The 25,829-nt window shown below is 41.3% G+C and overlaps 1 protein-coding gene across 1 annotated transcript; it reads left to right on the forward strand.

Moving 5' to 3' along the window:
* LOC134738849 (uncharacterized) lies at nt 1–24,257 on the forward strand. The gene is made up of 4 exons (XM_063659612.1): nt 1–151; nt 17,681–17,803; nt 22,771–22,935; nt 23,776–24,257. The coding sequence occupies exons 1-4, from the start codon at nt 1–3 to the stop codon at nt 23,964–23,966; spliced, it is 630 nt and encodes a 209-aa protein (XP_063515682.1). The 3' UTR covers nt 23,967–24,257.
* The last annotated feature ends 1,572 nt before the right edge of the window (nt 24,258–25,829 follow it).

Below are 25,829 nucleotides of genomic sequence, written 5' to 3' on the forward strand. Positions count from 1 at the left end.
ATGGGGAAGTATTGGAAAATTCCCTGCACCCAAGCAGAGGAACACAGGACCTTGAGTGAACAACAGAGAAGAAATGTGTTTGCTTCCTGTATCTTCTGTGTAGTGAAGGGCATCACCACTCACCAGTTGACAAAGCCGGACAGAAGTCAAAGTACTTGTTGAATGAGTCCTTGGATTCTTCTCTTTTACACACCTACTGAATCACTGAGATAAGTTGATTCTGCCATTGACTACCGCTCCAATCCACCAGTCTTTTGTATCTCGAGCCCCACTGTTCTAAATCAGGCTTGCAGTCTCTCTCTTTTTTTTTTTTTTGAGACAGAGTTCTGCTCTTGTTGCCCAGATTGGAGTGCAATGGTGTGATATGGGCTCACTGCAACCTCCCCCTGCCTGGTTCAAGTGATTTTCTGGCCTCAGCCTCCCAAGTAGCTGGGATTACAGGTGACCGCCACCACGCCCGGCTAATTTTTGTATTTTTAGTAGACACGGGTTTTCACTGTGTTGGCCAGGCTGGTCTTGAACTCCTGATGTCAGGTGATCCGCCTGCCTCGGCCTCCCGAAGTGCTGTGATTACAGGCATGAGCCACCATGCCTGGCCTCGTGGTCTCTTTAAGACAAGCACAGTGCCCTTCTATCTAGTCTCCCTGCCTGCAGGCATGCGGCCTCAAACCAGATGCCATGCTGCCACCACCAGTGTGTTGATTCATTCATTTAGAAGCTTTCTTGAGCATTGTCTGTGCATCAAATGCTGTGCTTGGTGCAGGATGTAAACTGAAAATAAAATCCTAAGCCCCATAACCAACGGAACGGACCTGTCTTGGCCAAGAGGACCCCAGGGAAACCTTAAAAATGGAGTTTCCAGCCGTGACAGAATGGAAGGTCAGACACACCTCATTACACTCACCCCACCCCGTCACAGTTTAGACACAACAGCTGACAAGGATTAATGTCAAAATAGAGATTACAAGACTGACAGGGCAGACTCTTTGTGGCAATAAGATACCAAATTATAAACAGGACCTAAGCCAGGCCAGGCAAGGGTTAAATCACGTGCCCCACAGGTCACTCTGACTAGAGCAATGTGGCTTGCTCTTGCAGCCCAGCTCTTGCATAACATCAAAGGAAGATGAACTGACTTCCTTAACTCAAACATTCCTTGTGTTGACTCCAAATTTTTAGACAGAGCTTTACTCCTTTAATCAATTACTAATTAAAGAATTTCTGAACCCACCTATGACCTGCACGCCCCTGCTTCAGGATATCTCACCTTTTCAGGCTGACCCAATGTATACCTTCCATGTATTGATTTATGTCTTTGTTTACAACTCTTGCCTCCCTAAAATGTGTAAAACTAAACTGTAATCCAACCGCCTTGGGTGTACTTTCTCAGGACTGTGGTCCTGAATTTCAAACACCTCGGTGCAGTCAAAGAGCAGAAGGATGTGGGGATGCAAATGAGCAAGGATTGGAGGGGCTTAAAATGAAGTTGAATCCACAGGGCCAGATCACGCAGGACCGTAGGAGCCGTATAAGAAGTTTAGATTTAATTGTGAAGGCAATGGGAAGCCATGGGGGCAAGTTGGGCTGGAAACAAATGTTTGGCCTTCATGAAATTGAAAGCAAGAGAAAACTAGGGCAATCGTAGGGCTGGTATAACAATGGCCTTGTGTTTATATCTCAATGACTTAAGACTGCTCTGTAAATCAGTTACATCTGAAGCATTTCCTGGTTCTTGGTCCCTGTGTATTTTATACTTTACATTAGTGATTCTCAACCCTGGCTGGTTAGTTACCTGGGGGAGTTCTGGAAAACTTACTGCTACTGTGGTTCCATCTTTTGCTAATTAAGTCTGAATCTCAACCATAAATAAAGTTGACACATAAGTTACACACTGGAATCTAACATTGTAACTTATATAAGACAACAGTTTCACATCCATGAAATAGAAAATTGCATTCTCTTTAGCATCAATGAAAGAAAAAATTTTAAAACTAGGAGAAGATAATCATGAAGACAAAGTAGATGCTGTTGATAAACTCCAAAAGATGCTCAGCCTCTCCAGTAATTAGGGAAATGCTGAACAAAATAATAATAAAATGTTATTTTTCACCCACAAGATGGGTAAATAAAAAGAAAATGATTGATAATGACCAGGATTGGTAAGGATGTGTGAAAATTGATGTGCTCAGATATTCTGGAAGTAGAAATTAGTTCAACATTTTTAAGGAGTTGGCAATATTTACTTAAATATGAAGAGCATATGCCCAACAACCCAATAATGCAGTAATTCAACTTCTAAGTTTCTCTCCTACAGAGATATATGCTTATGTGCACAAAAACACATATATGAGGGTAGCATCTTTTTTTCATGGAAAAAAATCTCCATTAAGAGAGAGATAGCTAAATAAATTATGGAATACAATACTGCCTAGTTGTTTGAAAAAGATGTAGATCTCAGGATCTACATCTGGCAAAGAAATATGTCTGTTATATTCTTTTTTTAAAAGATAGAATTGGTGTAATTTTAATTGAGAAGAAAAGCTTTGTCTGATATATTCTTTAGTTAAAAAAGCAAACTGGAGAATACTATGTACGGTAGGATCAACTTTGTAATCCTGTTTTATTTGTGTGTGTGTTTTATACTATTTTGTGCGTTGTTGTATGTTTACCCCCTACCTCAAGGTCTTTAGTAATTTCTTGCTTCATGAGTTTTACAGGGCAGAAAACAGAAGCTGTTAGAAGTCAATAGGTCTTCCTGTATTGTGTAAAATTCCAAATCACTGAAGAGATTACACTAGGGTGTGCCTTTGAGAGTCAGAGAAGAGAGCGAATGCCTTATGGTAACAAGTAGCAAGAGAAAGCAAGAGATTTCCCTATGACTAAGACAGAGCAGGAGGCAGGGGCTTAGACAAGATAAGAGGGAAACTTCATATTGCTCAAGGAAGTAGCAAACCTCGATGAGGGTGAAACCTGATGTGCCCCAAGAGAACAAGGTACCTGTGCTTGTCAAGGCCGCCAATGCCCCACCTCAAATTTGGCACAGCATCAGCAAAGCCACCTGACCTGAAGGGACCTTGTGGGCTCACACAGCAGATGAAGACCTCCTTGGCTGGTATATATCCAGGGATCTTTGTGCCACTCTGGAATTGGGGAAGCCTCAGTGATGGGAATGGGGGCTTGGGTTCAGATTTAATTAGATTTTTTGTACAAGTAACAGGGGCTAAGACCATGCAATGGGGGAAAGGATAGTCTTTTCAACAGTGGTGCTAGGAAAACTGAATATCCACATGCAAGAGAAAGAAGTTGGATCCTTACCTTATACCATATATAAAAATAAACTTGATGGATCAAAGATTGAAACGTAAGATAGAAAACTATAAAACTCTTAGAAGAGAACATATGGGAAAACCTTCATGACTCAGGATTTGGCAATGCTTTCTTAAGTATGGCCCCAATAGCAGAGGTAACAAAAGAAAATGTAGATAAATTGGACTTCATCAAAACTTAAGACTTGTGTATCACAAGACAATGTCACAAGATAATAGCAACAGAGTGAAAAGGCAACCCATGGATTGGGAAAACATATTTGTAAATCATATATCTGATAAGGGATTGATATCTAGGATGTATAAAGAACTCCTACAACTCAACAACAGAAAAACTAACCCAATTAAAAAATGGGCAAAGGACTTGAATAGATATAATGTCTCCACAGAAGATATGAAAACAGCCAAAAGGCACATGAAAAGATGCCTTGCTTCATTAATCATTAGAGAAATGCAAATGAAAACCACAATGAGACACCACATCACAATCATTAGAATGGTTATTATAAAGGTATGAATATTGGTGAGGATGTGGAGAGAAATTGGAACTCTTGTGCATTTTTTGTGGGAATGTAAAATTGTGCAGCCACTGTGAAAAACAAGATGGCAGTTGCTCAAAAAATTAAACAGAATTACCATATGATCCAGCAGTTCCACTGAGGCTATACCCAAAAGAACTGAAAGCAGGGACTCGGACAGGTATTTGTACACTCATGTTCACAGAGCAATATTATTCACAATAGCCTAAAGGTAGAAGCAACCCACGTGTCCAAAATAAACCATACAATGGAATGTTACTCTGTGTTTAAAAGGAAGGAAATTCTGAAGCATGCTACAACATGGATGAAACTTGAGGACGTAAGTTGAGTGAAATCAACCAGTCACAAAAGGACAAATATTGTATGATTCTACTTATATGAGATTTAGGAGTAGTCAAATTCATAGAGACAGAAAGTGTATTGGTGGTTTCTTTCCAGGAACTGGCAATGGACAGTTATTATTTAACAATTGTTTAACAAAGTTTCCTTTCGGGAAGATGAAAAAGTTATGGAGATGTATAGTGGTGATGATTGCAAGACACTGTGAATGTACAGTCTCCAATTTACAATGGTCTGACTTATGATTTTTCAACTTTATGATGGTGCAAAAGTGATATTCAGTAGAAATCGTACTTCAAATTTTGAATTTTAATCTTATCCTGGGCTAGCGTGTGCCGCGGTATACTCTCTCAAGATGCTGGACAGCGACAGCAAGCCACAGCTCCAGTCAGGGACACAATCATCAGGGTAAACAACCGATACTCTGTGGCACACTGGGTTGCCAGCATTTTTGGGATATGATTTTGCCCAACTATAGGCTAATGTAAGTGTTCTGAACACGTTTAAGGTAGGCGAGGCTAAGCTATGATGTTCAGTATGTTAGGTGTGTGTGTGTGTGTGTGTGTGTTATCTACATATATAGATAGATACACACGCATCTAACATATATATGTATACACACACACACACATATATATATATGAGAGAGACAAGGTTTCTCTGTTGCCCAGGTTGGAGTGCAGTGGTACAATGATAGTTCACTGCAGCCTCAAACTCCTGGGCTCAAGTGATCCTCCTTCCTTAGCCTTCCAAGTAGCTAGGACTACAGGTGCATGCCACCATGCCTGGCTAATTTTAAATTTTTTTTTGTAGAGATATGGGTCTTGCTATGTTGCCCAGCTGGTCTGGAACTCCTGGGCTCAAGAGATCCTCCCTCCTTGGCCTCCCAAAGTGCTGGGATTACAGATGTGAGTCAACATGCCTGGCCTAGGTATATTAAATGCATTTTTACCTTACAATATTTTCGGCTTACCACGGGTTTGTCAGGACATAGCCCCATAGTAAGTCAAGGAGCATCTATACTTAACACCACTGAACTGTGTGCTTAAGGTGAAAACGGTACATTTTAAGTTATGTATTTTTATCACTGCCAAAAAAAAAGACACAGGAAAACAAGGAATGTAACATTTCATGTGACGTCTGACTAAGGGGAATAAAGTCTACAGATTTCCTAGAATAAAAGGGTAGACAGCAGATTGCTCACAGTTTATCACAGGGAGAAGAAGAGAAATTGCTTTCAGGGAAGGGCAGAAACCTTTAGTTTCACTCTCATGCCTCTGTTTTGTTTGAATTTTTGACACTGAACATCGATTACTTTTGTGATTTTATTAGAACACAAGACCTCTCTAGTTGTGCATGAGCCCACATCACCCCAATTCACCAAAGCCATGCTACCAGGTCCTGCAGACCATCGTGCCTCCACACTCAGGCTCCTTGGCCCCTAGATTTGCACCCCAGCTACTGATTCATCTCAGTCCTTCACTGGCGACTCACTCCACTGGAGCGCCCACACAGGCTGACGCAGCACAGTCGCGCGTCTCTGTGGGTCTCTGGCCCTTCTCCCAGCTTCTTCCTGTGCTTGCTCCTGCCACAGGCAGCAGGAGTTGCAGCAGCTGCCATCGCCACACCTCTTCAGCCTCTGGTGGCCAGGTCCGGCTCTGCATTACAGAAAGTTGCCTGACTGTTAAAAATTGGTATGTAATAGATGCACATCTTTTCAGGGTACATATGATAATTTGATACATTCATATAATGTGTAAAGATTAAATTGGGGTAATTGAGATATTCATTGCCTTAAATATTTCTTTTCTTTATGCTAGGAATGCTTGAATTATTCTCTTCTAGGTATTTTGAAACGTACAATAGATTAATATTAACTTTAGTCACCCTGCTGTCAAACACTAGATCTTATTCCTTCTACTTAGCTGTATTTTTATATCTATTAATCAACTTCTCTTCATCACCCTCTCTCCCCTTCCAGGCCTCTGGTAACCACCAAAGTATTTTCTGTTTTTAGGAGATCCACGTTTTTAGCTCCCACATACAAGTGAGAACATGCAGTATTTGTCTTTCTGTGCTTGGCTTATTTCATTTAACGTGATAACCTCCAGTTCCATCTATGTTGCTGCAAATGCCAGGATTTCATTATTTTATGGCTGAAGAGTATTCCTTTGGGTATATGTACCACATATTCCTTATCCATTTGTCCCTTGACGGGCACTTAGGTTGATTTCATATTTTGGCTATTGTGAACACTGCTGCAGTAAACATGAGAATGCAGCTATCTCTTTGATGTACTGATTTCCTTTCTTTTGACTGTGTATCCAGTAGTGGAATTGCTGGATCATATTGTGGCAGGCCAGGTCTCACTAACACAGGCCTCCATAATAACTGTTTCAGTACTGACTGAGTGGTTAAGTTAAATATTAAAAGCTAAAAAAAGCCAGTGCCCTTATACAAAGGCTGGAATGTAGCAAAAGCCCATCAAGAGTTTTGCCTAGGCCTTTCCTGAACCTTAAAGCCTGACTAAACAAGTTTTATTGGGGGTCTGAAGAAACTCCCCAGCCCTCCACAAACAAGTTTATTGGGGGTCTGAAGAAACTCCCCAAACCTCCATGATTTATCAGGAGACAAGGTAGGAGTAATCACCCCAGCACTCGGACCCATTTAGATTAAGGAGGTTTACTGAGGCTCCAGAGGAAGGTCTTCAAGACTCAGACCTTAGTTACAGATTAAAAGAAGTTAATCACTTATGTCTTGAGATGAATGCACACTTACACGTAGACATATAGCTTAGAAGGTATATTAGCTCTGGGAACCTTTGTAATTTTGAGTCGGTCTAGCGATAATTTCCAGGCCTTCTCCCTTTAACCAGTTACAGAAATAAAAACTCTCTTCCTCCCCAGTTCATCTACATCTTGTTACTGGGCCATGAGAAATGGCAGCCCGACCCTCAGTTTGGTCTGGGAACAAAATGGTAGTTCTATTTTTAGTTTGTGCAGAACTTCCTTACCATTCTCCATAGTGGCTGTACTAATTTACATTCCCACCAACAGTGTATGAGGGTTCCCCTTTCTCTGCATCCTCACCAGCATCTGTTAGTGCCTGTCTCTTGGATAAAAGCCATTTTAACTGGAGTAAGAGGATATCTCATTGTGGTTTTAATTTACATTTCTCTGATGACCAGTGTTGGTAGGCATTTTTCATATACCTGTTGGCCATTTGTAGGTCTTCTTTTGGGAAATGTCCATTCAGATCTTTAGCCCATTTTAAAATCATATGTATATATGATTATATATATATATATATATAGAGAGAGAGAGAGAGAGAGAGAGCTATTAAATGGCCAACAGCCATATATATATATATATATATATATATATTATATATATATATATATATGTGTGTGTGCAGCTATTAAGTTGTTCGAGCTCCTTATATATTCTGGTTTTTAATTCCTTGTCATATGAATAGTTTGCAAATATTTTCTCCCATTCTGTGGGTTGTCTCTTCACTTTGTTGATTGTTTCTTTTGCTGTGCAGAAGCTTTTTAGCTTGATGTAATCTCATTTGTCTATTTTTGTTTTACTTGTCTGTGCCTTTGAGGTTTTACACAAAAAAATCTTTACCCATACCAATGTCTGGAACATTTCTCCAATGTTTTCTTTTAGTAATTTCCTACTTTATGGTCTTAGATTAAAGTCTTTATGCCATTTTGATTTGATTTTTGTGTATGGTAAGAGATAGGCGGTCTAGTTTCATTCTTCTGCATAGGGTTGTCTGCCTGACTTCTTTTGACAACCTCTTTCCCTGGGTCTGGTCAAGTTGGTTAATAGCACATTTCTTCTGCTTGGGAGAAAACATCATTAGCTTAGGCATTTCCAGACAGCAATTGTGGAAAACATACATCCTTCAGAGCTTTGATACTAGGAGCCCTCTAATCAGAAGTTGTGGCCCTTTGAGGTATTGGAGCAACTTACAGAAGCAATGGCCAGCCTGGCTCTAAGTATGAGAGATTATAGGGTGTCACTTGTTGGGATGGGCGTCATCAGACAGAGGGTTTGCATGACACAAGAGGCAGTCTAAAGTAGGTTATGTGTGAAAGAGGAAATCCTCTTCTCCCATTTTCCATGTCTTATTTTCCTCTGCAAGTATCAGCTCACTTCAAACACCATAACAACCTGCATTGCTCGACAGAGCACGGTGAGAGTGGAGCAGGGTGGGAGGAGTTGATCTGAGACTGAGACCTTTCATTTCACATAAAACTGTTTGTTTTGGGAGATTTCCTCCCAGCTTCTCCCAGTGAGTTCCTGCTTTCTGGGGATGTTCTGCTTGACATCTTGGCATTTGTGTCCCTCTCACAGGAAATCTTCAAAGTCACACAGATCCCATATTACCAACCAAGGGAACGCCCAGCATCCTATACAGAGACCTGTGGCTGGTCTCTGTTCCAGTGGGAAGAATTGGAGTTGACATGGTGGTAACTCACATTAAGTCTGGAACAGCTATAATGCCAGGCTTCTGCTGCCCAAGAGGAAAGATATGCTAGGGTACACCACCTCTGTTTCTGATGGAGCCACCCTCCATGACACGGGACACATTTCTCTTTCTTCTCTGCCTCTTAGAAGTCATATAACCTCCAGATGGTTTTTTTTTTTTTGTCTCTCCTAATCTCGGTTTCTTCCTGAGACATGCTGTGGGGGCACTTCTAGAGTGTTTGAGGATTAACGGAGAGCCAGGTGCCTGCTGGTGCATGGCAGGTACTCAACACCCTAGCAGAGATTCAGCCCCCTACTCTTGCCATCTGGAAAGCCACTTTTCAAATTGTTGATGATGATTTTCCACTATAAGACCTGTAGGCATACATAAAACTGACATGTAAACTCCCAAAGAAGAAGAGTTTCTTACTGACATGCAAACTCTCATGAGACAAGATTAAATAAATAGAAACATATTCAGTCTCCAGCTGCAGCTGAATCTGGCCAAGGTGTCCTCCCCCTTGTCACAAGGAGACTCCCTAACTGTGGCTCTGGTGCCCCGTTTTCCATGTACCCCATTTCCCATGTGCCATATGGCGCCTTTATAAAGTTTCACATTCTTCAATTATAGTGTTTAAAAGGGAAAACATCAATTTGCTTCCTTTGAATTCCTGATTAACTAGAATGATCTCTCCATTTGCTTTTTAAAATTTTGTTTGATGTGGTAAATATACGTATGTATTAGTCTGCTCTCACGCTGCTCTGAAGAAATACCGGAGACTGGGTAATTTATAAAGGAAAGAAGTTTAATTGACTCACAGTTCTGCACAGCTGGGGTGGCCTCAGGAAACTTACAATCATGGCAGAAGACACCTACTCATAGGGCAGCAGGGGAGAGAAATGCAGAGTGAAGGGGGAAAAAGCCCCTTATACAACCACAGACCTCAAGAGAACTCACTCACTATCATAAGAACAGCATGGGGGAACAGCCCCCATGATCTAATCACCTCCCACAACATGTGGGGATTATGGGAACTACAATTCAAGATGAGATTTGGGTGGGGGCACAGCCAAACCATATCAACATAACATAAAAATTTCCATTTTAACCATTTTTAAGTGTATATGTAGTTCAGCAGCATTAAGTTCTGTGGCATCTGCATTGTTGTGTGACCCTCACCACCATTCATCTCCTGATCTTTTTCATCTTCCCAAACTGGAACTGTACCCATTAAACACTCACTCTCCATTTCTCCCTCACTCAGCCCTTAGCAACAACCATTCTATTTTTCATCTCTATGCATTTGACTCCTCTAGGTCCCTCAAATAAGTGGAATTATGTTTGTCCTTTTGTGTCTGGTATATTTTACTTAGCATAATGTCTTCAAGCCTCATCTGTGTTTTAGCACATGTCAGAATTTTCTCCATCCATTTTTGCAAAGAGAAGCTTGTTCTCCATTGCGGTTGTTCATGCTGCTTTGCGCCGTTAGTTCTTTGTTCCCTTTCACTGTCAGGAAGAGGCAGACGGAAGGAGCATGACTGATCCACCCAGGCCTTCACATCTGTGTCCCTCTGAGCTGCCTTTTTCCCAATTATGAGGGTTACCTTGGCAACTAATCGCTTATCTAATTCTTTTTAAGGTTGTGAACAGATGACCAAATTACAAGGGCAAAAGATGGCAAAGATTGAGCATACACGTATGGAAGGGGACATTGTAATGATTTTACAAAAAACAAAATGATTCTGATGTGCTTTGTACATTTCATACTTAATTTAAGAAATATCTTTGAGCACCCAACCAGGCACTGTGCTAGGTGTGGGATACAATGGTGAGCAAAAACAGATGTAGTGTACATTGAACCTGCAGGCTCCAGGGGGACAGACATTGATCCAAATAATCACAAACGCAGTTCAACTGCTTGGAAAAAAGACCACGTTTTTATAAAGCATAGTCCAAAGGCCCCAGCCTAGACTATGACATAGGAAAGGTGTCCCCAAAGAAATAACACATGAACTGAGACCCGAAAGATGAGTGAGATTTGAGCGAGCAGTTTGGGAAGAGACAGAGGCAGCTGGATGTAGCTGAGGAAGTGTTCAGCATGGTGTCAGAGCAGAGAAGACATTCGTCTGCTTCCTAGAATGATCCAGCAACTCCCTGTGTTTCCTCTGGGAACAGAGGACAATGTACCTTGCCTTTTGGCAGGTAGAAGCCAAGGTAGGGATAACACTGAGCTGGAAAATACCTTTTTTGGGGTTTGGTCTGTTCCTTCCCTGAGACAATATGTTTCAGAGGCAGGACGCTAGACTGGTCTTAACCATGTCAGTGACCTGGAGTTGAGGCAGTAGGCAAGGTGAGAGCTGGGATCAGGATATATATGACTGGCCAGGTGACCCCTGGGAACATGGAAGAGAGGGTCCAGCTTTAGGGAAAGATGGGAGCCAAGAAGTAAAATCACAGTCTGGGCTTTAACCATCAGCTGGTGCTTAGGGCAATGCATTCATAGCTGAGGGCTTTCTGGAGGAGACAGTCTGGGCTGGGGCTAGAACAGCATTGTGGCCAGAAGGCCCCAGGACCATCATCAAGTTACATAGAAAGACCACCCTCAGACAGAAAGTTTCCCAATAATTCACTGGAAGGACTCCCAAAACTCAGGTTATACTCATGGTTACAGTTTATTACAGTGGAAGAATACATATTAAAATCAGCAAAGGGAAAAGGCACAGGGGTGAAGTCCCGGAGAGACCAGGCATAAGCTTCCAGGTTTCCTCTCCCACTGGAGCTGCACAACAGCACTTACTTCTCCCAGCAATGATGTGGCACAGCCTATAGGAAGCATCGCCAATCAGGGAGGCTCCCTTAAGCCTTGGTGTTCAGGGTTTTTATTGACAACTGGCCATATAGGCATGAAATGCTTATGTGGCTGATCTCAGTTATTCAGTCTCCAATCTCTCCAGGGATCACACTGATACAGCATAGCCCAAGGCCCCCACCAAAAATTGGATTGTTAACATATATTGTCCAGCATGGGCCAAGGCCTGAGGTATTCAAAGATATTGTCATCAGGCAGGATATTCCAGGGCTTGGAATTTGTCTTCCAGGCTGCATTCAAAAGCCAGTTTCTTTGGAATCTGCAGGGTTGGGACAACCTAAACCTGCTGCACTAACCCTTTACTGCACAAACATGAATGCTGACTTATAGCCAGTGCAAGATATTTGAAAGGAACAACTATCACAAAAAGAGAAAATGTGCCTTTGATAATTATCATCCTTTGCAAAATTCTGGCTTGCTTTTCCCTTGAAACTTGGTTCCCCACTGCTTCTGAAAGGCCATCCCCAGCTTCCATGTTAGTTGCCAGATCCCCTCTACATGGATGACCTACATCCATGCCTGTCACCTCACCTGGATTGGGCTGCATTGGGGAAGAGAAGGAGAAATCAAATCAGCCGTGATCAGATATGTTATCCCCCACTTTGTAGTCACTATGAGACTGGGCTGGCTCTGCAACGATGCATACAGAAATCTGTGGGTTGCTCTGAAGGTTCATTCCAGCACTTGCTGTACACAGCTCGCAGATGGTGTTTGCAAGATGTTTTATCCCCCACCTTTGCAGTTGCTGTGAAACTAGGCTACTCACTGTCTTCCCTCCACTCGCAGCATACCCTCCAACAACAGCCCCCCACCCCCACCACCAAATAATGCTTATTTTAGCATTGAGAAAGTTTTCTTTATTAATTACAGGCCTCAGCATTTTACCAACCTGCTTCCACTTGCAACTTCTTAAAGGCAACCGAGCAAAGAGGACAATTATTTTCCCTGTGCATGTTTTAAACATATTTTAACAGAACAAAATGGGTTTGAAACAGAATAAAAAGAAATTTTCACCAGTTCTTCTTCCCCACTCCCCACTTCCCCAAATATTCCTGTCATTCATCTTATTGTTGTCTCACCTGGCAGTGAGATAATTTTCAGTTACAAATAAAAGTACCTATGAGTTTGCCATTTATTGTGTCTTCTCTTTTAGGCACAGTCTTCTAGAGATACAATGTCAATCACACAAACCACTTCAGTTGTAGGAGTCTCTGCGTTAAGACTTTTTGGTATCTAAAATTGTTTCACACTTTCAGCCTCTCAGTAGGGCTGCAGGTTAGCACTATGCAGAGGTGATGTTCTGCACACTGGAATGGTGAGCTGGTCACTCTCCCTCTGTTTAGTTACTGCCCATGCCTACCAGTTATTAAAGACTTGGACTCACATCGCACTCTTTCTAGAAAGCGTGAGCCTAGGAGGCCCTGAGTTACACCCTGTTCAGTGCACCAATTCTAAAATAACAAGATCTTCCTCATTCAACATTAGCAGAACAAAAGGCTTCACTCTAAGTGCCCTGCACAGACTCCGGAAGAGTTCACAATTCCAGAGCACTTCATGAAATCATCTTAGTATTTATGGTGACCTACTTCTTGTAGAGTTTTGTTTCAGAGACTTTGTTCACCACTTGCAAATAGGTGTATATCCACAGCCCCAGCATGTGTTACGGTCCAGATTTAGTTGCTTGTTGTGTGATGAGGATGCAAGTCTCCTCAAAGGCATGTTCCTAATCAGGGCTTTAAGTTGTAAAGGACGAAAGGCTATGGGGATCTCTCCAACTGTGAAGTGAAGAATTCCCTATGCCAGCACTTCTCCAACTCATGCTCTGCAGAATGGGGTAGGTACACTGAAAAGAGAACTCAGGCTCAAAAGCCTTTGGGATATAGTGGGTCAAGCAGGCTTCCTTATTTCAGGGTTTTACAGAGTCTTTAATATACTCATATAGATTGCAAATATGCCAGGGAGCCATAGTATGCAAAGTTTCTAATACATTTGGCCCAAGAATGTAGCATGTGTGTGTGTGTGTCTCACAATGTCCAGCTTCTAGTCCTACATATTATTACTATTATTTGCATAAGTATATACAATATATGGTATATAATATTATTATTCACATAATTTATGTGCTGTAAAATGTACAACTGGATGGATTTTACTCCTAGGTATAACATCTCTGACCACCAGGCAGATCAAGATACAGAGCATTCCCATCTTCTCAGAAAGCTTCCTCATGTCCCTTCCAGTCAATGCTTCTATGCCCTTCCCTGACTTCTATCACCATAGACAAGTTTTCTGTATTCTTGAACTTCATAGAAAGGGAATCATAATACTCTAGATAATCCTGTGTCTAGCCTCTATTGCTTAACATGCTTCAAGATTCAGCCATATTGTTGCATGAAGCAGTCATTTTTTTCCTGTTTTTGTTTGTTTGTTTTGAGAGACAAGGTCTTTCTATGCTGCCCTGGCTGGCCTTGAATTTCAGGGCTGAAGTGATCCTCCCACCTCAACCTCCCAAGTAGCTGGGATTACAGGTGCTTGCCGCCACACCCAGCTGAAGCAGTAGTTCAGAAACAATAGTTTTATCCCTCTTTGTCACGGTCCCCAAAGCAGGAAGGATACAGAGGACCTATTAGAAGTGACTTCATGGGCACGTTCTTTGCTCTGACACAGTCACAGGAATCAACCTGTATGTGAGCACCCACCTGTGGTAACAAGAGACTTACTTTACAGTGAATTCGTTCCAGTATTCTTCTGTCAACTGTGAAGCAAAACTGGAGGCCTTTGTTTGTAAAATTTTAAACACTTTTAAGTTTTTATTTTTGTATTTTCTTTATTGGGAAGTCAATGTTGTGTTACATCTTGGGACACCCGTACAAACCTTAATTAGAAAATGAATAATCCTTCATTTTCTCCCTCATATGCTGGGGGAATGAAAATGAGTGTAAGACAGTAAGGCAGAGAGGTGAGCTCAAGGTTATTCACTTGCTCCAACAAATATTCAATAAGCATTGATTGAATGCCTAATACCACACTCAATTCTAGTGACTAAAAAAAAGAAAAATAGATGGTCATTACCCTCCAAGTGCTCAGAGGTAAATAGTTAAAACTGGCACCCGGTTCAGTGCCTTTATGCACTGTGAGTCCCTATCAAAGGATTCTATTTCTCATTAGTGGTCCTGACTACACATCAGTACCATTATCTGATGTGTGGCTGTCCCCAACTAGACCTAAGTGAGGGGGACTGTGTTTTATTTGTTTTTGGCCACCAGCTTCTTCAGAATGCCTGGTTTATTCAAAGAAGCCATTCCACAATGAATGAATGAATGAATGAATGAATGGTGGAAGAAATGGCGGTGTCCTCATCCTGTCTCCGCTGGTTATTAGCCATGTAACCTCAGACACATTCTGTGACTGGCCCTCGCTCGTTTTCTAATCTGTGAAATGGAGGTAACCACACTTCTTTTGCAGAGTAGTTGGTAGGATTGAAAAGGCTACTTTGGTGAAGACTATCCTGGGCTGACACTTAGTAGATGTTCAGGACTATCAGAACATGAGGAAGAAAATCATGAACTAATGGTGTCTTCTGACCCATTGTAGACTGAAGGAGGGTGGACATCTAGGGGTTTCCAGCCTGACGACCTTTGTCCTCCATAAAGGAGGTCAGCCACTGAAGTGGAGGTGGACAGGTGAGCAGTAGAGGCTAGGACAGCATGGGGGTTGTTTGGGGAAGTTTCACCATTGTGCATGAGAGTCATACATGCAAGGTTTGTTAAGCTGTAACTTACAGAGTGGTTCCATTTTCCCCAGCTGAATTCACAGGAACCGTGGGGAGGGCTGCCTGGAGTTGAGTGATGGAGGTGACAGGCAAGGTGGAGGGACAACAGGCCTGGAGAGCCCATTTACCCAAGAGTAGTGGCTGAAGCATTTACCCACCCTGAAACAGGGTGTGTAGGGAGGGAAGCAAAGCTCGTTGAGGCCAAAGGACAGGCTTTCTAGAAAGAAGGCTTGTGAAAGAGTTGCAAGGACATGAAGATGAGAGTGTGAGAAGGTCCTCCAAAATTCATACGTTGAAATCCGAACCTCCAGACCTCAGCAAGTGACTGTATTTGGAGACAGGGTCTTTAAAGAGGTAGTTAAGTTAAAATGAGGTAGTATGGGTGGATCCTAACCCAACACAACTGGTGTCCTTACAAGAAGAAGAGGTGAAGACACAGACGCACTCAGAGGGAAGACCATGTGAGGATACGGGAAGACGGTCATCTTCAAGCCAAGGAGAGAGGCCTCAGGAGAAACCAAGCCTGCTGACACCTTGATCTTGTACTTCCAGTCCCCAGAACCTAGAGAAAATACATTTCTGTTCTTTAAGCCACCCAGTTTGTGGTACCTTGTTATGGCAGTCCTTGCAAACTAATACAGGGGGAGATGACAGCATTTAGGACATTAGAGTAGAGGCAATTCAAGGTCTGGTAGGAATTGGGGAGTTGCAGGGGACAGTGCACAGCTGTCACTTGCACCATATTGTAAACTCCTAGAGAAGTCACGTTTTTTTTTACAGCTTTGTTGAGGTACAATTGACATACAATGAACCGCATGTACGGTTGGCCCTTGGTATCTGGGTTTTGCATCCCTGGATTCAACCAACCAGGGATCAAAAATATTTTAAAATAAATAAATAAAAAAACACAAATTTAAAAACAATACAGTATAACAATTATTTACATTGTGTTAGCATTGCATTCAGTGTTATAAGTAATCTAGAGATGATTTAAAGTATACCAAAGGATGTGCATAGGTTATGTGCAAATACTATGCCATTTTATTTTGGAGGCTTAAGCATCTGCAGATTTTAGTATCCATACGAGGTCCTAGCACCAACCCTCATGGTATTGAAGAATAACTGTATTTTAAATGTACATTTTGATAAGTTTTGACATAAACACACACACAGACACACACATACGCACACACATATATACCCATGGAGCCATCGCAATCAAGATAAATGGACATATATATATTCCTAAAAGTTTCCTGCGCCTCTTTTTAATCTCTCCCTTATGACCCACCCTGACCTCCCTCCCATCCCCAGACAACTGCTGATCTGCTTTGTGTCACTATAGTTGTTTTCATTTTATAGAATTTGGTATAAATGGAATAATATAGGAATAATATGATATGTACTCTTTTTTGTTGGTCTGGCTTCATAATAAATTGCATCTCAATCATCCCTTTATATGCAGGGCTAAGCATGGTCACCCAATCAATGAATCAACAAATATTTTAGAGTGCCTGCTAGGTGCTTGGTCTTGGCAAAACTATTCTAGATACATAATAGTTGTTTAATAAATGCTTGATGAATAATTCAGTGAATCCAAGTAGCATAGACTCCATTTTTCACTGAGATATAATTCATACATCATAAAATCAATCATTTTAAAGTGACCAATTCAGTGGTTTTTAGTATATTTACGCAGTTGTACAACCATCATTGCTATCTAATTTCAGAACATTTTCTTCACCCCCAAGAGAAATCCCATACCCAATCCAACTCACTCCGCGTTTGTTCCTCTCCCCAGCCCCTGGCAACCATAAGTCTACTGTCTCTATATAGAAGGGTACTTACTCTGGGCATTTCATATAAATGGAATCATATTGTGAAAGTTGTCAGAATCAAAATGGAATCACTTGGGTCAAAAGCCTCAGAATTAGAGCCGGGAGAAGTCCAGGAAGAGCAGGTTCTCACACACATACCTGATAATAAAAACTATCACAAAAGACTGCGAAAACCACAACCTTGCACAAAGGCCACCACAGCCTTACACATAAAAAGCATTTCTTGAAGGACATCTTCCCAGCCACAGCCTGTCCAACCTTGAACTGGCACCCCCTTGTTATTGATCCTTGTAGCCTAGAATAATTATTTCAAAGTAAATTATATGATCCTCTGCATTTTTCCTTTAAAAACCTGTGTCTTCTTTTATCTCCCCAAATATATCTGCCGTATTCCCATTGCAATGCTTATTCTCAAACAAATATCTTTTATTTTTCAGAGTGTCTTTCTCTGTCTGTTATTTAGGTTTTGACATAATTTGGTGTCAGAAGTGAAACTGAAGCTGGTTCACCTTGGACAGATGGACAACCCCTGACATTGAGTGAATTGCCTGCGCTGAGCCCTTTTGAGCTCTCCACCTCCGTGGCTGATCTTTTCTGCCCTGCTGAATCTCCTCTCAGATTCCTGGACCCCCCTCTTTCTGGTGAGTTCTTTTGGCTTTATTTGGGATCTATTTTGGTTATAAGGCTACCTTAAATTTAAAAATCTTACATTTCTCTTGGGACTATAGAAGTCTTTTCTGGCAAGCCCTTTCTGGTATAAAGACGAGTGTCTTTCTAGTTTGAGTATTTTGGTTTCTATAAAATTTGCATCCTGTCTGTGAGTCATGTCTTTTCTTGTAAATTTACTTTTTTTTTTTTTTCTGCTGCTGGTTTAACATTTTCTTTGATCTGTGTGCCTGGCTTAAAAGTTTTGTGAGCACTCTCATTTTGATTTCATTTTGATTTGGTTATGCATGTCTGTAAGTAATTTGGCTTTTTTACATTTTTTTCTCTCTGTTCACTTCTGAAAATCTTCTGGTAGCAAAGCATTCAGAATAGCAGGTGCAGACTAGCCAATGAAAAGCTGATGCGACTATTCCAAACACTGCATGAAATTTACAAAGGTGTGATGGTCCTGATGTGATACTGTCAGTCAGGATTCTGGTTATCCTGAATGCAATAAAAATAACTAATTTCCTCATCAATTGTGAGCTCACATTAGATTTTTAGCCATGACTAACTTAAGCTTTTGTCATCCACAGTTACTGTTTTTTTCTCCAAAAGTGTTTATAATCCATTGTAATCCAAAATTGCTTTTCATGGAAAAGAAAAGCAATTTTCTTTTCCATGAAAATTAACTAACAAGTAGTTGTGTTTTTTTTTTTTTTTTTTTTTGAGATGGAGTCTCCCTCTGTCACCAGGCTGGAGTGTGCAGTGGCATGATCTCAGCTTACTGCAACCTCTGCCTCCCGGGTTTAAGCGATTCTCCTGCCTCAGCCTCCTGAGTAGCTGGGATTACAGGCGTGTGACACCACGCCCAGCTAATTTTTGTATTTTTAGTAGAGATGGGGTTTCATCGTGTTGGCCAGGATGGTCTCGATTCTTCAGCTTGTGATCTGCCTGCCTCAGCCTCCCAAAGTGCTGGGATTACAGGCATGAGCCACCGTGCCTGGCCTACAAGTACTCTTAAATGCAGGTTCCTGATAACTTTTATATCAATGGACTAAATAAATATTTCTGAACTCTAATAAAACTGATAAGTTCATAAAACTACTCATCAAGATCAAAGAGAGCAAAAACTAATTACATAAAATTGAATAAGTAGTAAAGAAAATGTTCCTATGACTTTTATGTGGAACATTGTTAGTTCTCTGCTTAAATGTTTTGCTTTCCAAATTTAAGCAAACTTTTTCTCTTAAGCTGTCTATAGTTGACAGTAATTTGGTCAAGTATACTTTTATAAGCAAAAGTGTAAGCATTTACTTTTTCTCCCTACTTGATCTGTCCAAAATTTGGAAACTATTCATGAATATTTTTATTTTCTATGACAACATAATTGTTTGCATAAATTCAATAAGGATATGCTGTGTTTATAACAGGACACAACTGAAAACATTAGTTATAGTACCAAGGTTTTGACTGGGATGTCATAGTTAAATTGTTTATAAGTACTACAGGTGAAATCTGAAGTCTGCCTTGGATTGGCTTCCTAGCTTAAAGAGGTTGTAAAATCTGAGATTCCTGTGCAGTCAATCACTATCCTTGTGACACTTATGTAAATGATCAGACAAAAATCGATGAAGCTAAATTTATTTTACAAACAAATTTGTCTCACTCTGGTTATCTTTGGTAAAAATGGGGAAAAAAACTATAAAGCAAAAAATTGTGTTTCCAAAAACATATATATTACGCCTGTTAGTCCTGTGTATTATTTTCAAGTTTTTATTCCCTACCTATCGAGTGCGCTAGATCCTGAATTCTTCTAAGTTCCTCCAATCCACTTTTTTTCCATGGAATTACTAAAAATGGGAGCCTCTCTGTTTCTGCAGCCCTATAAACTGAAATTAAATTTTAAGAGACAAGTTGCCATTCTGATGGTTGGGCTACATGGCAAGTTCTCCAGACCACCTGGTGCCATAACCAAAGACATTCCAGCTACAATCCAGGACATAATGTTGCTGGCTTCATGCTATGGACAGCTTTTCCCAAGGTGGCAAAACAAGAGCCCTCATCGTAATGAGACTCTAGCTCCTCTTAGTTTTTTCTCATTTATGTCTATCTCTTTCACTTGGCAGGATAATCATGTAATTAAAGTTTCACAGATACTACTGGGGGTTCCTTGACAGAATCTGACCTAAAAATATTTAGTCCACCTAATGAGTAACTTTAACTATCCTCAATACATCTATTGCTCATTCCGCTTTAATTCAACTCAGTCATGAGATACTAGATGATAGAAATACTCTGTAGTATCTATTGGCTAAATAAGAAAATGTCTGTGCTATTGCTAATATTACATGCTGTACCTGGATAAATTTCTCTGGGAACATTGAGTCTCAAATACGCAAAATAATAAAACAGGCCACATCATTACAACAGATCTCATCTAATTCACCATAGTCATTTGATTTACTCAATTGGTTGCCTTTAAGCCTAGACTCATGGCTCAAAATTGTTATATAAACTGAGATTATCATATTACTATTATTTTTCCTTCGTATTTTCTTTTCTTTTCCTTTTTTTTTTAACTTTGTACCCGTTGCTTGTCAAATTTCTACAATACAAATCCTAACAAAAGAATGCTAGCCCAGCACTTTGAGATGATAATCAATGTTTATGGAACAGACAAAATTAAACTTAACAATGGACTACAGGTAGACTTGAAAGCCACTCTTTCAGAAATTCCCTGTGGCTCAAATGTGGCTAAAAGAGTTTTGACACTGACTCCTAGTTGTCAATCACTCCCTCCAATGTGGGACCAGACCAGCCCATTTCGGGTCCATTCTGGCACCAAAATGTAACCAAAACCTAACTCCAGGATTATTGATCAGCAGTGCTTTCAGAGAAAGATCTCAATCAAAAGGGGAAATTGTAAAAGTTCTGAAAATCAAAATAAGTCACCGTGTGAAAATCCTGACAAATAGAGCCAGTGAAAGCCGTAAAGGAAAAGATCTCATACATGTGTATCTGGTAACAAGAACTATCACAAAAGACTCTGCAAAAATCACAACCTTGCAAATGGGCCACCACAATCTTACACAAAAAAAGTGCTGCTGCAATGGCATCTGTCCAGCTACTGCTTGTCCAACCTCGGACTTGTGCTACCCTTGTTTGGATCCTTGTAGCCAAGGATAATTGTTTCAAAATAACTTATGTAATCTTCCTCATTTTTTTTTTCTTTTAAAGCCCTTGTCTTCCTTTACCTTCCCAAATATGCCTACTGTATTCTTATTGCAACGCTTACTCTGAAATAAATATCATTTAATTTTAGAGAGTCTCTCTCTCTCTCTCTGTTGTTTAAATTCTAACAACACAATACGCAGTTGTCTTTGTCTGTCTTCTTTCATTGAGCTAAGGTTTCCAGGGTTCATCAATGTGTAGCATGTGCCAGTAGTTCATTCATTTTTATGGCTGAGTATTATTCCATTATGTAGCTATGGCCCATTTTGTTCAGCTAGTCATCAGCTGATGCTGGACTTCTGGCTCTTTTCTACTTTTTGGCAATTATGAATAACCCTGCCATGACCATTCAAGTAAAAGTTTTCTGTGAACACATGTCTTCAGTCCTTGCATATATACCTAGAAGTGAAATTGCTGGGTTGTATGGCAATTCCATCTTTAACTTTTTTTAGGAATAGTCAAACTGTTTTCCAAATGACTGTACTATTGCACTCCCACCAGCAATGCATAACAGTTCCAATTTGCCCACTTCCTCACCAACAATTGTTACTGTCTGTGTTTTTTATTCGAGCTATTTTAGTGGGTGTGAGTGGTTTCTCATTGTGCTTTTGATTTGCATTTCCCTGAGGAATATGTTGAGTATCTTTTTATTTGCTTCTTGGTAATGCAAGCTCTTATTAATCTATTAATTCATTCATGTATTTGAGTCCCAGCTTTATCAGTTGTGTGTGGTCTTGGACAAGTTATTTTACTGCTCTGAACTCAGTTTTCTCATTCATAAAGTGGAAATAATAATCTCTGTCTTATGGGATTGTTGAAAGGACTAGAATGAATATATGCAAAGCTCTTGGCAGAAATTGAGAACTCAATGAAGACAGAAGAGATGTAAGTCAATATAATGAGTATGTCAAATGATGCTGGAGTTGGGTCTTGGAAGGAAAACAACATTCAAATAGGTAGAGGTAGAAAGAAAAGAGATTCCAACCAGAATGAGTGTGAACAAAGAGGAAGCCACAGTACAGTGGGATGTGTGCAATTACTGAAAACTTTGCATAGATTTGGCTAGAGTAGTAGAGTTCTCCTTCAATAGGAACAGTGGCAGAAAAAGGACTGGAGGGAAGGATGGACTCAGACACAGAGGGCAACAAGATAAGGGCAAAGGGTGTGTGTCTCCTTGGAGGCCACCATGTGCTGCCCTGCTGTTGTCTGGGGACTGGGTGAAAGTCAATATTGCCCTGCTCAGGACCAAGAGACATTGCTACCATTGGCACTGCTTGGATGTTCCTGATGCTCCCAGAACCTCTGTCACTTAGGAAATTACAAAGGTTTAGACACTTTGTACCAGAAATGAGGCAAAAGCCAAATATATATTTATTTCTCCTTATATATATAGAGAGAGAGAGAGAGATGGGGTCTTGCTTGTTGCTCAGGGTGGTCTTCAACTACTCCTGGCCTCAAGCAATCCTCCTCTTGGCCTCCCAAAGTGCAGAGATTCATATATATATAAAATATATATGAGATATATATATCATATATATCTCATATATATAATATATATATTTTATATATATAATGACATAATACATAAGAAATATATATATTTTTTCTTGTTTTGTATTATGTCATAATCTCCTATTATTTTTATCTGACCCATCAAATTCTGCTGGAAGGATCTGGTATCATACCTTAGTATGGACTTATCCAGTGAGTCCCTCTGTTATTTCTCTAGAGGTATCTTCACCCTCAGCAATCCTCCTGAAAGATGCTCATCCTGATTGCAGCACTATTCACAATAGCAAACATGTGGAACCAACCCAGATTCCCATCAATGATAGACTGGATAAAGAAAATGTGGCACATATACACCATGGAATACTACGCAACCATAAAAAGGGTGAGTTCATGTCCTTTGCAGGTACATGGATGAAGCTGGAAACCATCATTCTCAGCAAACTAACACAGAAACAGAAAATCAAACACCACATGTTCTCACTTATAAGTGGGAGGTGAACAATGAGAACATATGGGCACAGGGAGGGGAATATCACACACTTGGGCCTGTCAGGGGGTTGGGGACAAGGGGAAGGATAGCATTAGGAGAAATACCTAATGTAGATGATGGGTTGATGGGTGCAGCAAACCACCATGGCACATGTATACCTATGTAACAAACATGCATGTTCTGCACATGTATCCCAGAACTTAAAGTATAATAAAAACAAAAACTAGAGAAAAAAAAAGAAATCCCAGACCCACTGATTAGAATGCACCATTTTCCCGGATCCTGTTGGAAAATGGTACAAGGAAGATGTCAACAATAAACAGGATGACACATGAAATAGGATGATTCATTCAAACACAAAGACACTGTGGTTTCTCTTCTCCCAGCTTGTTTAACAACATCCTGATTCACAAGCACCCTTTGCTGGTGCTGGCTCAGTGTGGAGGAAGGCATAAGTTTGGGGGACAGATACAGCAGACTCTGCCTGTGACCACTGTCACCAGGGTTGCTCCCCAAGTTTTGTTTTAGAATCTACACCAAAGATGCACTATTCACACATTACACCAGCAACAAGCAGTTTAAAGCCTGAGCTTGTTCCTGTGTCCACTTAGGTTTTCTGATTTTAAATGGGGCCTGGAATGATACATGTGGCTGCTCTGTTGAAGGATGAGGAACAGAGGCTTTTACAAGAGTTGACGTCTGCAGAAAATCAAATGCCTCTTTTCCCCACAGGTGGCCAAATGTCCAGGATGAGCATTCTGTGGAAACAGAAGACGAAAATACAAATATGTCCAGGAAAATGCTGCCAGCGGCACAATATCTACTGCATTTTTCTTTCAGGGCTAAGGAATTGGGTTACTTTGTGCCCCGCCTCTGCCCGCAGGGAAGACCATTCCTGGATTTACCCTTCCAGGGAGCAATAGAAGCGGATCCGGCATAAAGTGGGGGACACGACTCCCCTTACACTCCCAGCACATCTCCTGGGCTGAGGCCATCTCAAATTGGAAGACCAGCTTTCCAAAGCAAGTCTCCTCCACATCATGAAGGAGAAAAAGATGAAACATTTGATGCCCTGATGGTAATAGGATCATAGATTCAAAAACATGAGGGAGGTGGGGCTGGACAAAGTCTTTAGGAGACTGCTGAATTGTTGACTTTATTCCAAGTCAGGATCCCGAGTAATCACTGAGCCTCAGTATAATTATATGCACATGAGAAGCTATTTATTTCTTGCATTCTGCTTATCTTTGCCAAGAAAACACTCCTCCCCCATGCCTTAAAATGCCCAGAAACATGGTTCTGGATGAGCCATTTGAAGGGCCAAGGGCACCTGCTGGCCGAGGCCCATGAGAACACAACAGCCCTGTGGGGAAAGTGTGGAGCTCATGTACCCACTGCCCTTTCCCTGCTCAGAGCAGGGCATCCCTACAGCAGCTATGAATGCACCTGCTCTGAGCATCTCCCCGCCAGGGTCTGTGCACTCCATCAGGGTCCTCTTCTGAGCCTGGCACTTTTCACTTGGGCAGAGAGTCCACTCAAGCCCCAGAGTCCTTGGCTTCCTTGGAAGTTCCTCCCAGGAGCATCAACACAGCCCTTTCCCCCATATCCATTGGCTTTTGGGGAGCTGGGCCTAGGAAGCCCTTTTCTCTCCCTATGCTGTATTCATGCTGCCAGCCAAGCTGGAGCCTCTGCATTTTTTAATCCAATTATTGGCAGCTGTACAGGTTTCCCAGAACACCTGGCCCTCCTCACCCTCATTCTGTGGCATTATTTAATCAAACTGGCTAGGACTATTTATAGCTCCCCTGAAAGGCAGCAGCCACTCCATTCCCAGGAAAGTGGAACATTGAGACATTAAAGAGTATTTTCAAAAGAAAAAAACTCCTCTCACGGACTCATGAGGTTGCCATCCCTATGTGTCTTCCAAAAATAGGCCTCCCGGACAGCTCCTCGGTGCCACCAGCTCTCTCCTCTGTGTACCTGCCACCTGCCAGGCTCAGAGTGAGAAAGCTACCTGCTACTGTTCCCAAATGGTCAGTTCTAATTCTCCAGCCCTCCTCCAAACCCAGAAAATCCCAATATTCTTCCCTGGGTAGATGTCCATTTGATTGAAACAGATGGAGTCAAGGGAAATAACTAAATCACAACTAAACATTCCCTCTAGCGCAAGGAGTCAATGATTCTGGATACTCTGCCACTCTGTTCTCCATGGGAGCACCAAAACCCATCTTAAATACAACCTCTTTCATGCTTTAAGACTTATGGAAGGAAGCCCAGGCCCAATGATTTGCTCAAAGTCCCAAAGGCTCTTTGGACTCAAGGCATTCTGGTGGAGCATCAGACAAATGTGTGGCTCTTGGCCAAGAGCCAGGGAGCACAGAAAAGTCTGAAGCTGGGGCAGGTGCATGCCGGCTAGGCAGAAACAGTTACAGACCTTTGGAGATGAAGAGCAACTGAGAAGGTATGGTTGGAGAGCCTAGGGCAACAGAGCTAAGCATGGGGTTCAGAAGCAGATGATGCAAGCTCTCACCCCAGCTTCACCACTGTGTGTGATCTCAGATAAGTGACATATTCTCTAACCCAAGTGTCTTTATCCTATGCAGATCACATTGTTGTATTATATAAGATAATCCAGACACCGTGCCTGACACACAGGAAGCATGTATCATGGGTTAGCATAATGTTACAGAAGAAGAAACTGAGATACAGACCCTTTGAGAGACTTGTCCAAGGCTACATGGCCCCAGGATCAGAACTGAGTCTTCTGGTTTCCAGTCTGAGATCTA

The sequence above is a fragment of the Pongo pygmaeus genome, chromosome 1, assembly GCF_028885625.2.
Source record: "Pongo pygmaeus isolate AG05252 chromosome 1, NHGRI_mPonPyg2-v2.0_pri, whole genome shotgun sequence".
NCBI classification, from domain to species: domain Eukaryota; kingdom Metazoa; phylum Chordata; class Mammalia; order Primates; family Hominidae; genus Pongo; species Pongo pygmaeus.